Source organism: Dermacentor albipictus, chromosome 2 (genome assembly GCF_038994185.2).
Source record: "Dermacentor albipictus isolate Rhodes 1998 colony chromosome 2, USDA_Dalb.pri_finalv2, whole genome shotgun sequence".
Lineage (NCBI taxonomy): Eukaryota > Metazoa > Arthropoda > Arachnida > Ixodida > Ixodidae > Dermacentor > Dermacentor albipictus.
In genome coordinates this window covers 118,533,730-118,547,569 of record NC_091822.1, presented here as the reverse complement: position 1 = coordinate 118,547,569, position 13,840 = coordinate 118,533,730, and the positions used below count along the sequence as shown (strand labels likewise).

At 43.5% G+C, this 13,840-nt stretch overlaps 1 protein-coding gene and 1 long non-coding RNA gene across 2 annotated transcripts in view; one reads left to right on the top strand and one right to left on the bottom strand.

Moving 5' to 3' along the window:
* The window catches only part of LOC135918891 (potassium channel subfamily K member 18-like), a 110,222-nt gene that overhangs the window by 87,688 nt on the left and 8,694 nt on the right, over positions 1-13,840 (top strand). Inside the window, exon 3 of the mRNA XM_065452577.2 lies at positions 1,671-1,922. Coding sequence (XP_065308649.1) covers positions 1,671-1,922 — 252 coding nt within the window. The remainder of the gene's footprint in view (positions 1-1,670; positions 1,923-13,840) is intronic.
* On the bottom strand, positions 7,635-12,931 carry LOC139056071 (uncharacterized). Its single transcript, XR_011512119.1, has 2 exons — positions 11,048-12,931; positions 7,635-7,805 (listed from the first exon to the last, which is right to left on the bottom strand). It is a non-coding gene; the product is annotated as an uncharacterized lncRNA (long non-coding RNA).

Genomic DNA, 13,840 nt, shown 5'->3' with positions numbered 1-13,840 from the left:
ATTTATTGTTTATTGCCAATTTAAACATGCTTTGCCTTGCAGACATGTTTGTGGAGACGGAGTCGTGAGTTTGACGAAATCTCGTGTGGTCAGGAAGAATCGTCAAGAAAAAAACGTCAGTGACAATTTGGCGATAGATGCGAGAAGAATGAGTTAGCGCTACGTCGCACCTCTTTGAGGTTCCGGATCGATGACTGAAAGCGCATTCACCACATTGCAAAATGTTCTTCCGAAGCTCACTCGACACTCGTCCTGCCTCTTTGAGGATCAGCAGTGCAACTGACGGGGGCCCGGATCAGACTGAGCAGACGGGGGCCCGGAGAGACTGACGGAGTAGTTCGAGTGCTAGTTCGAGCCTCTGTGAGGATCAGCAGTGCAACTGACGGGGGCCTGGAGCAGACTGAGGCATTTGATTCTATAATAGTTCGGTAATCGTATAATAATGATTCTTATAGCAACGTTGGACTGAGGCGACATTTCCAGCTGCGCTGCACTCTCTCCCTCCTTCCCAGCTCCGACTCTTTTAGGCTGACCCATTTCCTCTCTACCTCTGCCACATGACAGGCTTTCCACACTTCACTCACATACACTTTTTTCACGCTGACGTTCCTAATGCGAAGGCATTAAAAGAAGAAGGAAAAAAAATAAACAGAATGCCGAGCAGGACGAAAAAGATTGTGAACAAGCATACCGCGCAGGGGCCGAGACATCAAGTTATGAAATTTCTTCATCTGGTTCAGCCGTCTCTCCTTTCACTTCTTTCTGCGTACAAGGACAGAGTGGCAACAGCAAGGGCTGCCGAGGGGCTCGTTATTGGTATTATCCAGGCTATCATACCAATTAATTTACGGAAGGCATAGCGGAAATGGACTTAATTTCAGTAACTCTATACAAGTGTCTCGTCATTGCGAAAGAGCTGTTACGTATACTCGATGCGCATAATTATGATAAAAAGAAAGGGGGAAATAAGAAAGACAAAATAAATTTCCGCCGTATATGTCAATTGACAGGGCATCGCGCACACAATGCGGAAAATGTGGGTTCGGCTCCCATAGGCAGCGTTATTTCTTTTCTTTTATTTTCCGTTAGCTTATCGTACCTACTATACTTCAATTAAAGCGACAGGTAATTTCCCCTGTGATTTTGTTGATTAGCGTGTACCAATATTTCGGTATGCGCAATGGCGTTTGTGTAATACCGGTTTACCGTACGTTTGTAGCGACATATTGTAAAGCTTCGCTTAACCACGATGTCTTAGGGAACCCTTTTCGTGTTCCATGAATGTTATTGTAGAAAAAGAAAATACATAAAAAGGCAATGTTTTTATGATTACGCCGCTGCCGAAAATTTTATTACGCCAGCAACGAAGTAGCATACACTGGTTTATTGCAATAGTATCTCTGTGTTTGAGCTCTGCGCCACAAGATGGCGCCACCAATCCTACGGCTTACGTATACGTGTCCGGTAACCCGCCAATTTACAAACCGTAAGAAGTCGGTGGGCAAACTAAAACTCCGTATTGTTTACTTAATGCGCTTGTACCACCCTATGTAGAACACCAAACCGGTTGTTTCACTTCCTGTCTTTTCGATATCGTTTCTATATTGATTTCTATTTCGATATCACTTCTGTTTTTTGCTATCGAAACCGTGTTGGCGCGCATTTCGCAGATTCAGGCGTCGTCGACGGCGAAGACACCGCCTCAGATACCAGCCGAGGTTCTCGACGCGGTGGTGACGGTGGCCAACAACGTTTCCAAGGGCGACAACAACGGCAGCGTCACGTGTCCGCTGACTGAAAAGAGCGGGAGGCCGCCCGAGCTGTCACCTCCGCCAAGCCCCGAGAAGCCGGACGCGTCGCCCTCATCGGTGACCGAGCTGCCGTCCAAGAGACCCGTCAAGGAATCGACGCCCGTATCACAGGTGATCCACTGCTGACGTGAATGCGAGCGCAGCCAAGAGGGCAACAGTGGGGATACTCGAAAGCTTAATTTCTCGCGTAGTCGTCTAACATTATATTTCAGACACTGACCGCTGTGCGCGCTACAGGCGTGTGTTGCCGCGCCATCTAAAGTGCAATAAAAGAACTACGAACCCCTTCGTTTTTGAGAAGGATGGTTTGCTGGGCGAGTTTTTGAGAGGGAACGAGATCCAGTGGCGATAGCTGAGTGGAACCGACAATTTATGTGATAAAGTTGTTCACACAAGCCCTTCACCTCGCGTATGTCAGTGTGCACGTCTATGGAGACCGCTAATTCACTGATTAATTCAGATGCGTGTTTCAGGTTCAAGCCTATTATTCTTCACTCATCTGGTTCCTAACAATTCAAAGGCTTACCTTTTCACTTGCGTGCATAGTGTTCTTTCTTCCAGTCTTGCACTGCTGCAGACTCTATTCCTCTGCGAAGCATGCGCTAAGGGGCGCGTGTCATCGCCTCGGCCTTTTTAATTTTGCGCATAGCGTTCCAATGCTTACTACACCAAGCTTTAGCATATCGCGAGTCGTATGGTTCTTAGTATGCTAAAGGCTCGCGGTATGTCGTAGAATAATTGAACATGTATGATAAACAGAAATGAAAACGCTTTTGGAAATGCATGGTGTCCTGCTTTATTCGTCAACCTTGTCGCACTTGTCGGTTTTCCCGTGGTTCCGTAATGAATGAAAGTTAGAGAAATTGTTTCTCTTTTTGTTCGATAGCATGTCCTAAACATACATCCGCTTTAGCATACCACATTCAGCTGCCTTTTGTCTATCAATTCAAGCAAGGATCCTTGGTGATGACCATTTATATACCGATGACAGTCAGGAGGGTGGCTTGGATGTAGCTGCTGCTCGGAAAGTTGCCGGAATCTTTGTGAGCGTAGTCCAGAAAAATGGTATAAGAAGTTCTCAATGTTCATCGTACGACGAAAGAAAGGTTAGGTTGCACTGAAGGCCAGCCGATGGTCTGGATGCTGTAAAAATGGTGCATCTGGTGCTTATTGAGCATCCACGCGGATACTTATGAATGCAACTTTAGTAATTCAGTAAGCATGGCGTATACAAATAGACGACAGGAAGTAAACAGGAACAGCCAATATCGACAACTTAATTTTAAAGTGTAAGTTTTTCTTAGCTCGTTCGTCAGCTTTTGCCCTGTTGGCACCATCCACAGTGGTGGGCCGATTCTGGAGATAGTGAAGTCTACAGTTCCCATGGACAAACTATTTATAAAGGCATAAGGACGTTGCACACAATGGTGCACAGAATTTTTCGCATTAAGACATGATTTGCAGCGTGTTACCTCTGCAACGTGTTGTTGCCTGTTATTTCTCCAATATTTAGTGTTTAGAAAGAAGCCTTACGTCAATTTTGGCTTCAGTAAGAAAGCCTCTCCGCCTATGACGATTATGAGGCATCAAAAAAGCATTCCGCGAACACTCGGATGGTAGATCACATGCCGGTTTCCGATAGAGCACATGCCTGGTCGATGCAGTACCCATACTGGAGGCACCTTATTTCACAGACACATACACAGGACGAGCATACTTCGGACAGTTATACGCATGTGGAATGATACTACACAAAGAAGTAGATAAAACATCATTACATAAATTCTATTCTGTATCTTGCCACATATAACGTGAACCAATTTACCTTGGATGCGCGGGTTAGAGATTACGAATATGTGGCGAGAATGTAAATTATATTCAGCACTTTGGACCAAACTGTCACCTTAACTTATCAATTAGTGGTGACAGCCTGCGGTACCATCTTCCTAAACCCTTCCCTTTTTCATAATGGGAAAAAAGTGAAGGAACGGGGAAAGGCTCCGTCACTATCTAGGCTTCTTCAAAACTATGATTAAGAAATGACGTATAACGACTGATGCCCTCAGAAGTGAAATCATGCTTCGCCGTGTATATTCGCGGGCTTTCTTCAACTTAGCATTACGACAAACACGACGCTAATTTCTGACTTCATGGCGAAGGTGATAGCGGGCTAGTAGATAATCCACGATGATGTGCTGATTGTAACATGGACCAAATGTCGGACGGAAACTATGGAGACAACCGATGACTTTCGATTTGGTGAATAATTTTTGTGAACCGATGATGGGGGAGCGATTTTTCACATACTATATCCCACAGCTGCCTACTCGCGACCGCCGAAGTTAACTTCCCTTTAGCTGCACGTGTGTTGGCCGTTTCGTGGCGACGTCGTACGCTTTGATTTAAGCACGGCTTTCGCTCTAAGTGATCCACTATTTCCAAAAGCTTATAATTCTGCCGAAACTATTCTTATACGAGTATAGAAAACTACAAAACAGTCTTACACCATTGTGAGTGTGGTGCGTACAGTTAGATTACTATGTTACTTATAGATTACGAACATAAACGCGAAAAACTCGTTCACATCTACTGGCATATTAACGGGCATCATTTTTAAGACGAAAGCCTTTAGTGGCTCATACCCCCGATAGCCTTGAAGAAACGCAACGTCCGGTCCATTGGTACAAAAACTATTATCATCAGCCCCATCATCATCATAATCATCATAATCACCATCACCATCATCATCACCATCATCATCATCATCATCAATGGCCCATAACCCCCTAAGCAAGCAAAAAATGTAATGGCTCATCCCTCTCGTAATGCAGACGCTACGAGCGCTCATCATACTGAAGCGTACAGTGCATACATTGATTGCAATCACGCATACAACGCAAAGAAACGCCGCGTCTAGTCGAGTGGTACACACAAAAAAGAAAAAAAAAACCCACGTGACCTACTCAATGGCTCAGACCCCCGTAAGCAATGGCTCCTACTCCGGTAAGGCTGAGGCTACAAGCGCTCAGCAAAGTGAAGCAAAGCAAAGTTCAAACATTAATTGAAATCCCCCAAACAACACACAGAACACTATCGGTTTCAACACCCTGCTGAGAGCATGAAACGTAAAATGGAAGAGAAATGTCGTTGGCGCCAGTCTGACCCCACTATACGAGTGCCCGAAGTGGCAGCTAAGCGTCGAAAACGAGACGAAGAAGCCGAACTGCTACATCAGCAACGTGACGATGCGAGACGGCGCATTTCCAAGTGCACAGCAGGCTTTCGCCTTCATGTGTTACAGCAGCGTAAAACACTGCCGAATTGTTTTCAGGACCTCTCCGACCGCTTATTACCATGCGTTCTGGATAGTCGACAGTATGCTAAACACTCACAGGCATGCGCGGCCTCTTACCGCCGGCTCACACAAGGTGCAACCATTCTTCTCCTCCATCCTTGTGTTGCAGGCTATTCGTGCTCTTGTTAGACCAAATAATTCTTGGCAACTAGAAATTGCTTTAAAGCAAACTTCTGCCTTGTAACGCACAAAGGCTTCCTGGTCTTTAAAATTGCAGAATATACAAGTAGGCTATTGTGTTATTTATATATAGTTACCGCGCCAGAAGTAGTCGCCTATAGGAGGATATTGAAAAAAAAAAAAAAGAACAGGTAGGAGTAATACTATAAATTGGCCATGTCTAGTTTGATCTAAATGACAAATTTATCTGTTTTGCACTTCTGTATTCTCGCCTAAAATCAACGTTTAGCCAATGCCTCCTTTACTAGATGCCAGCCGCGTTGTCCGTAAACTCGGTTCCTGGCCCTCTCCCTTTACTCTCCTCCGCGATTCCTCAGGGAGCAGAGTTGCGCATACCTTTTCCGGCGCCGCTCGCACCGCTATTGGCCGAGCGCGAAAAATGATGTCAAATGATCCGCGCCGCGGCGAAGCCAACTTTACGGGCGCATCGCCGACTCATGCGAACTCGTCGTTTCCGTCAGTGCCATCGCCATTGCAATCAGCGGACCGTCGATCGTGCGTTGAGAGGAGCAGCTGCGGGTTTCAGGTACGGTATTCGACGATGTGAATTCAAGGACCTTGGTGAAGTGACACGAAACACACCGTACTGGCACTTGTATTCCAGTATGACGGGGTACAGCGCACCACACTGCACAAATCGCACGGAAGTCAGCCACAGGAGTAAATGCTTCAGCCAAGCAAACTAGCTGGAGACACAATGATACATAGTGAGAGTGTTGTTGCTAACAAGTCTGGGCTTCTTGACTTTGAATGCACCCTTCAGAGTTTAAAATTGGAATGAATAATATGTACCTCTCTCGTCAACCGCAATTTCTGAAGAGCTAGGACACCTTTGCAGAAAGCACACAAGGGAACAAGGATAAAACGGGTGCTAAGTTGGCATATGCATATTTAGCTCTCGAGCTGTGATAATCATGATATATTCCTTCTCCGTGTGAAGTTTTGAGAACAGTAAAATTGATTCTAGTCAATTTATTGTCTTGAAGTGCACAGGCTTATTTATTTTGTTAACTAATTGCTGCCATAGAAGCTAAGCCGCAATTGTATGTGTGCTAACTTGTGAGCATCATGTATCAGCCAGTGGAACAAAAACTTGTCGTTCATTTAAACACCCTAGAAATCTACGTTGTGCTTTGGTGAATGTTGTTTCCTGTGGGCGGGAGTGGAGTGAATGCGTTCAATGACGTAAAATTTCCTCGCCTCTGATGCGATAGCCCTTACAAAAATTTTTATAGAAAGTCCATAGACATTTGTCTATGAAGTCTATAGACTGTCTATAGACATTTCTTTAGACTGGTCTATAGACAGTCTATAGATTTATGGCCGCACACTTTTTATAGACTGGTCTATAAAAAGTCTGAGTTTATAGACTGTCTATAGACATTTCTTTAGACTAGTCTATAGACAGTCTATAGACTTATGGCCGCACACTTTTTATAGACTAGTCTATAAAAAGTCTGAGTCTATAGACTGTGTATACACTGTCTATAGACTGTCTGTAGACTTATGGCCATACACTTTTTATAGACTAGTCTATAAAAAGTCTGAGTCTATAGATTGTCTATAGACTTTCGATAGACTTATGGCCATACACTTTTTATAGACTAGTCTATAAGAAGTCTGAGTCTATAGACTGTCTATAGACCGTCTATAGACATATGGCCATACACTTTTTATGGACTAGTCTATAAAAAGTCTGAGTCTAGAGTGTCTATGGATTAATTAAAATTCATGTTTGTAGACAGTTGTCTGCATAATGTCTATGGGCAAGTGTATAGGCTTACAGTTCTACTTTTGTAGACTGAAGTCTATGGAATGTCTACAGACAAATGTATATATACTATAAACATTCTATAGACTTCAGTCTACAAAAACAGAACTTTATAATCCAATACACTTTTTTCTATGACATTCTGCATACACTTGCCAACAAACATGCATTTTCATTAATTTATAGACACTCTTTAGACACAGACATTTTATAGACAAGTCTACAAAGAGTGTATAAGGCCATAACTCCATAGCGGCTATCTACAAGTTAGTTTACATTTTTCATTACATGCGGTAGCAAAACGTTTTGAATGTATTTCATTTCATTTTATAGATATGAAATGCATGGAATGCAGATATTATGCATGTGCACCTGTTCCTTTTCATCTGCACTTATGCATTACCGTTAGTAGATTAATAAAGCTCCTGAACCAGCTGTACTTTCATATATGTTGCATAAACAGAAAGAATTTATATAGTGCTGAATCATGCAGTGCAAAAAATAAAACAAATGCACCGGCAATGCATTAACCGTTTTTATTGCTCGATATAATACATGAATTCCTTAAATTCTTGTCTTATGCTATTATGGAAACAGATTAAATATTTACACTACTCCTTGGCAAGCATGGTCGCCAGGCTGGCCTTGACCTTTGTGCCATTAGTCCCAAAGGTGCTGCAGGTGTATGCTGCAAATAAGTACATGCAGCAGTATGAGGCAAAAATAACAGATGTGTATTCTTTGTATGTTCATTAAGCAGCTGAATATATTTACTCAAACCATCTAAGTCAATACTTAATGCGGTTTAACTATGACTAATGGCTGCTTGTCAATACAAATCAGTACCTTTATGCAATGTTCTATTGCATGGTATGGTGAACAATTAAACAGTCACAACTGCTGCTCGTGTCAGCAACAGTATGTTCCCTTTTATGACAAGTTCATATATGATGCATTAATGTACTTATCCCAAATGGTCCCTATATTTATTGCGGAAACGTTACCCAGTTGGGCTGTCTGTACAGTTTTTTTGGCTGGTAGTTAAGTATGCCCGTGCAGAGGGATGTTTTCAGAAGACGTGACTGGAATATTCCCAGTATCATGCCTAAGATTGTAATTTATTTTGCTTAGTACACATTGAAATGTATTTCTCATACTTTTAAATGAATGGGCCATTGGCCATAACTTCAACAGATGGCAGATGGGTTGATTGTATTGATATGGTACCTTAATTTCTTGCAGGTAATGAGGCCTCTTGGGCATGCTAACAGGTTTCCAAGTTAGGTATACCACATGAGCACCCGAAATACCACACGAGCACTTTGTGTCATGGCACGACAGATATGCACCTCCTAGGAAACAGAACTGATAGTATAGTTCGGATGAATTCTATCACAGTAAATTATTTAAGGTGTTTTGAAAGATGAAAATTTTTTCTAGGCTATCGAGGTTCAGGACGTTTAGTTAACGCAAAAAAAACATATTGAGTAAGAAATGCCTTGTCAGTCTGCTTGACTTTCTTTTTTTTTCAATAAATAGAACCAATTTCCCTCAATTTTTATGAAGTGAAACGTTTTAAAAATATATTTAACACAGAGACTCTCTGGAAACTTTGACATGTAACAAGACAGCATACCTATGTGGCCAATTTAAAGTTTCCCGATCTTTTTCCAAGCCTTTCCTGGCTGTTTTCATGAAAATTTTCTGGCAATCTATGACGCCTGCAGCTTAAGTGCAATAAAAAATACTACGGTTTAATGCTTGCCAAGTAGTGCCAGTCCATAATATTTAGATAAAACGAATAACACGTCAGTCACTTAACATGTAGGATTAGATGCAACTGACTTGAATCCCTTGTTTAATAAAGCTGACAAGGGCTTCGTCAAGTTCGTAATTGATGGCCACACGAGTACAGCACGGAAGACACAGAGACACGTGTAAAACAAATGCAACAATGTGAGGGAAAACTATACAATGAGTTATTTTTACAGTTCAATAGTAGTTTTCTATATAATTTGCTCTCAGCACTTATGCCTCTAGTTAACTTTGTTTACCTATGACTAAAGACTACATGGCAATATTAATCAGTACCATTATGATGTTTCGTTATATTACAGTATGATAAGCAGTTAGACAACCATAATGGTCGCCGGTGTTAGCAACGGTACGTTTCGTTTCAAGACAGGTTCATGTGACACACAGTGTACTTATAAAAATAAAAGAAATATGAGAATCCCAAACGATTCCTATAATAATAATTGTTGAAACAAAGATACCCTGCTGGACTGTGCACATTTTTCAGGTGTTTGTGCAATGTGCCCGTGCCGATCGAACATGCTCAGCATACTGACTGCAGTTTTGAACAATCACGTTAACATTTGCAATTTATGTCCGCTTAGAACAGTCTGCATTGTCTCTTTTCTCATACTTCGAGATGAATACATTTGCCACACTTTCAGTAGAATGCACATGAATGGGGGCGTACTGATCAGGTTACTTATCAACTAAAACATGTTACGATCTCTTAGGTGTGTTAATAAGGGTAGAACAAATGCAATGTCCACTGAATTATTTGAATAGTCTGTGCGTTATCTACTAAGAAAAGACCACCAAATTGATAATCTGGCTCTTTTTTCTTTTGTACAGCGCATATAGTATGCAGTCTGTCCAAGACGACGGCACTACATGCAACAGTAATGAAAACCGGAACACTTATTGCGCACGACAAGGGCTTCATACCGTGCACGACTGCCACAATGCGAATCTGCGCCAGCAGCTGCCTAGAGATTAAGAGCACGTAAACTGCATAACGCCGAAGCATCGAAAGGCGCTTAACGCTTTTCATATAGCTCAAAAGATAACTTCTGCTGCTAAACTGTTTAAAAAATAGACAAAAAACAAATCTTCCAACTACCGTCAAACGCAATGCCTTCAGTCTGAAACGTGTAAAGGTGCTTCCCGGAGCGACTAATTTATTGTGCTCCAATTTTTTCGGTTAAGTTGCGAAGCTGCGAGTGACTGAGCTTATCGCAGATTTCATGCTCCAAAAGCGTTTGTGGTTGCATATAAATAGATTGGGTGAATCTAGAGATTTTCGCTTGACATTTCTTCAAGTCTCGTGTTTTGCTTGCGGTAACTTCCCAAAATTATTTAGATTGGTTGCCAGAAACCTTAAAAATACTGCTACCTTTAAACAATGCGAAAACGGCAGTGCACACACTGCTGATGCATGCCCCGCAAACACGGCCTTTCATCCGAGTACGTTAGCAGTTATTTAACTATACGTGTCTGTCAGAACATTCTTGATGCTAACACAATTTCGAGATATATACGTAAAGCGTGTCACGAGAATTTCACTACACATGCGCAGTGGCGTAGCTAGGTCCTCTGGCACCCGGGGCCCATAGGTCACCTCACTCCCCCCCCCCCCCCCCCCCCCGTTCATAGTCGAGGAACGCGAGGATATCAACAAGTTCCGGGTGTCTTCAGACGTATATGACACCCCCCCCCCCCCCCGCTGGCCCCTTGCACCCGGGGCCCAAGGCCCCCCGGCCCCCCCTGTTGCTACGCCACTGCATGCGGCGCAGCATTCATCGCGGCCGGATCAAGCGCCACGAAATGAGATCTACCACACTGGCTGCCCAACATACACAATCCGCTTAGTGGTAGCTCAATATCAAGTTAAAACATGGTGTAGCTTCCTTCTTTACGCACCTAAACTATTATGCGAAAATCAACAAGCCCGAGCGATCGCTCGCCGTAAAACATTCCGTATAGTAGAAGCGAGAACAAGAGCGCGTTATGAAACCATGTCAACGACAAACCGACACTATACCCGAGTCGCCTGCGCTACATGCAGCCGCTTCGCGCTACGAAATGCGCTCACATAATCATGAGCTATTGACGCAAAACATCTTTGCTAAAGCTTACCGTTCAGTGTAGTTGACGTGTGATGCCACAAAGATGACACGCATACACAGACACCAACGTTCAGGCGGACACCGCACACCGGTACAACCGTATACGTGCCTGGCGCACCCGTTGAGATGGCGCACCGCCGCGCATGCGCAAGATCTCCGCGCATGCGCAAGAGCTCCGCGCGCGAGAGCGCGCGCGCTCGGAGGAGTGTGAGCGCCTTTTCCTCCTTCATTTTTTTTTTCGCTCTCTCTCTGCGCGCCATGCGCGCCGGAACGGGTGGCTTATTCATCTTTATCACCATTATTCATCTTTTTTCGTGGACGAAGGAAATGCGCTGGCAGGTTGTATGACAAACGCTGTGGGCTATCGTATGAGACTGGAACGCTAACTTGAATGCGCTGTTTGTAAAAGGCATTACAGGGCCCTTCAAACGTTTCAGACGCATTACTGCCAGCGTCGATTAGTAATACAGCGTACTTGTAGCATATCTTCCAGCGTACCACCAAATGTGATGCCCGCACGTATGTTAGTGCTAATTTTCTGTTCCGGTGATAGGTCAAAGCAATCAGTACAGCATTGAGGTACTCATATGCGTGGCTGCCCAGGCATACCGCCGGCGAAATACTGGGTGGGCTCTGATAATTTGGCACCTATTTTAAGTGAATGAGAAACTTTGATGGGTTTATAGTGCAGGATATCAGTCAACGAAAAACCGCCCTATGTTAGTGACGCAGCCGAGGTATGAAGAAAATGTGAAAAGTATCCGAGAATCGGACGACACACAACGCGAACACCACATGCGCGACATCGGTTCATCGCACATTCACAAAGTCCGCGTTGTCAGCTCCAAACATTACGAGTGTCCTTGCTGTTAGCTTGATGCCTGTTTGGAATCCACTTGTAGCTGAAGCTAGCGTTCATAACAACTATTATAACAATTGGATCGGCGTTTTGCTTTCTTTATTCTACTGCCGCAAAAGTGATGCGACAACTGTGAAGACTGTCTTGGGATTGCCGAGACCGACTACGTAGATCATATCATGTGGTCAACAAATGCGGAGGTATACACTATGTGTATACTAATGTCTACAAATAGGCTCTACAGCAATCTCAGCAGTATACAACTTCAGTGGCTTATATCAAACGCAGCTACGTCTTATCCACCGGTACCTGCGCTTGGTTACAGGGTACACGGGTTGGGCCCAGATTAACGATGTTTGTCTATTGTTAATCTATAGACATGCAATACCACGACAACTCAGAGGCAGACCAGGTGGTGAATTCACCACCTGGTCTGCCGGCTTTCGCGACTTATTCACCACCTTTGCCACATCATCACCATCTGACCTTCACCAGCTGGTCTCGCGAAGTGTACGTCCGGGAAGCAGCCAGGATTAGGGCCTTCGGGTGCCTGGAAGACCTTTGTGACTCGGACGTTGCCTGTTCCGCCGCGATCCTCGTTCGGTGCAGCTGCACCGAATGACGACTAGCAGTCTGCACGGTTTGCCCGCCGCGCCGGGGTTGCACGCGGTGCCGGTCGCGCATGAACCAGTGCCATATCATCGCCTTCGCAGAGGGCGGGGAGTATGGGAACTCGGCATTACATATTATCGACTTTCTTATATAGACATTCAATACACCAGGAGAGAAAAAGAAATAGAAACCTTAGCCGACTATTATTATTAACTGTCTAATATAGAGAGTCTATAGACAGAGTATGGACAAAAATAAATAGAGACTGTATCGGCTTTCGTCTATAGGTAGTCCATATAGAGGAGAAGCAGACAAAAAAGAAACAAACACCTTATCGACTTTTTCCTATAGACCGTCCATAATCTACGAGTAGACGAAAACAAATAGAAACCTTATCGACTTTCGTCTTTAGAAAGTCTGTAGACAAAGTATGGACAAAAATAGATAGAGACCGTACCCACTTTCGTCTATAGGTAGTCCATAGAGGAGAAGGATACAAAAAAAACACCTTATCGACTTTTTTCTATAGACTGTCTATAGACTGCGAGTAGACAAAAAGAAATAGAAACCTTATCGACTTTCGTCTATAGAAAGTCTATAGACAAAGTATACCCGCCGTGGTTGCTCAGTGGCTATGGTGTTAGGCTGCTGAGCACGAGGTCGCGGGATCGAATCCCGGCCACGGCGGCCGCATTTCGATGGGGGCGAAATGCGAAAACACCGCTGTACTTAGATTTAGGTGCACGTTAAAGAACCCCAGGTGGTCGAAATTTCCGGAATCCTCCACTACGGCGTGCCTCATAATCAGAAAGTGGTTTTGGCACGTAAAACCCCATAATTTAATTTAATTTTATAGACAAAGTATGGACAAAAATAGATAGAGACCGTAATCCACTTTCGTCTATAGGTAGTCCATAGAGGGGAAGGATACAATAAAGAAACAAACTCCTTATCGACTTTTTTCTATAAACTGTCTATAGACTGCGAGTAGACAAAAGAAATAGAAACCTTATCGACTTTCGTCTATAGAAAGTCTATAGACAAAGTATGGACAAAAATAGATAGAAGCTGTATCGACTTTCGTCTATAGGTAGTCCACAGAGGGGAAGTAGGCAAAAAAGAGCAAACAGCTTATCGACTTTTTTCTATAGACCGTCTATAGACTGCGTATAGACAGAAAGAAATAGAAACTTTATCTACTTTCGTCTATAGACAGTCTACAGACTTTGTATCAACAAAAGTCCAAATCTATAGAAAGGAAAGGTCGTCTATAAGAAGTCTACAGACTTTCTATAGACAGTCTAAAGTCATTTTTGTAAGGGAGGTCACAAA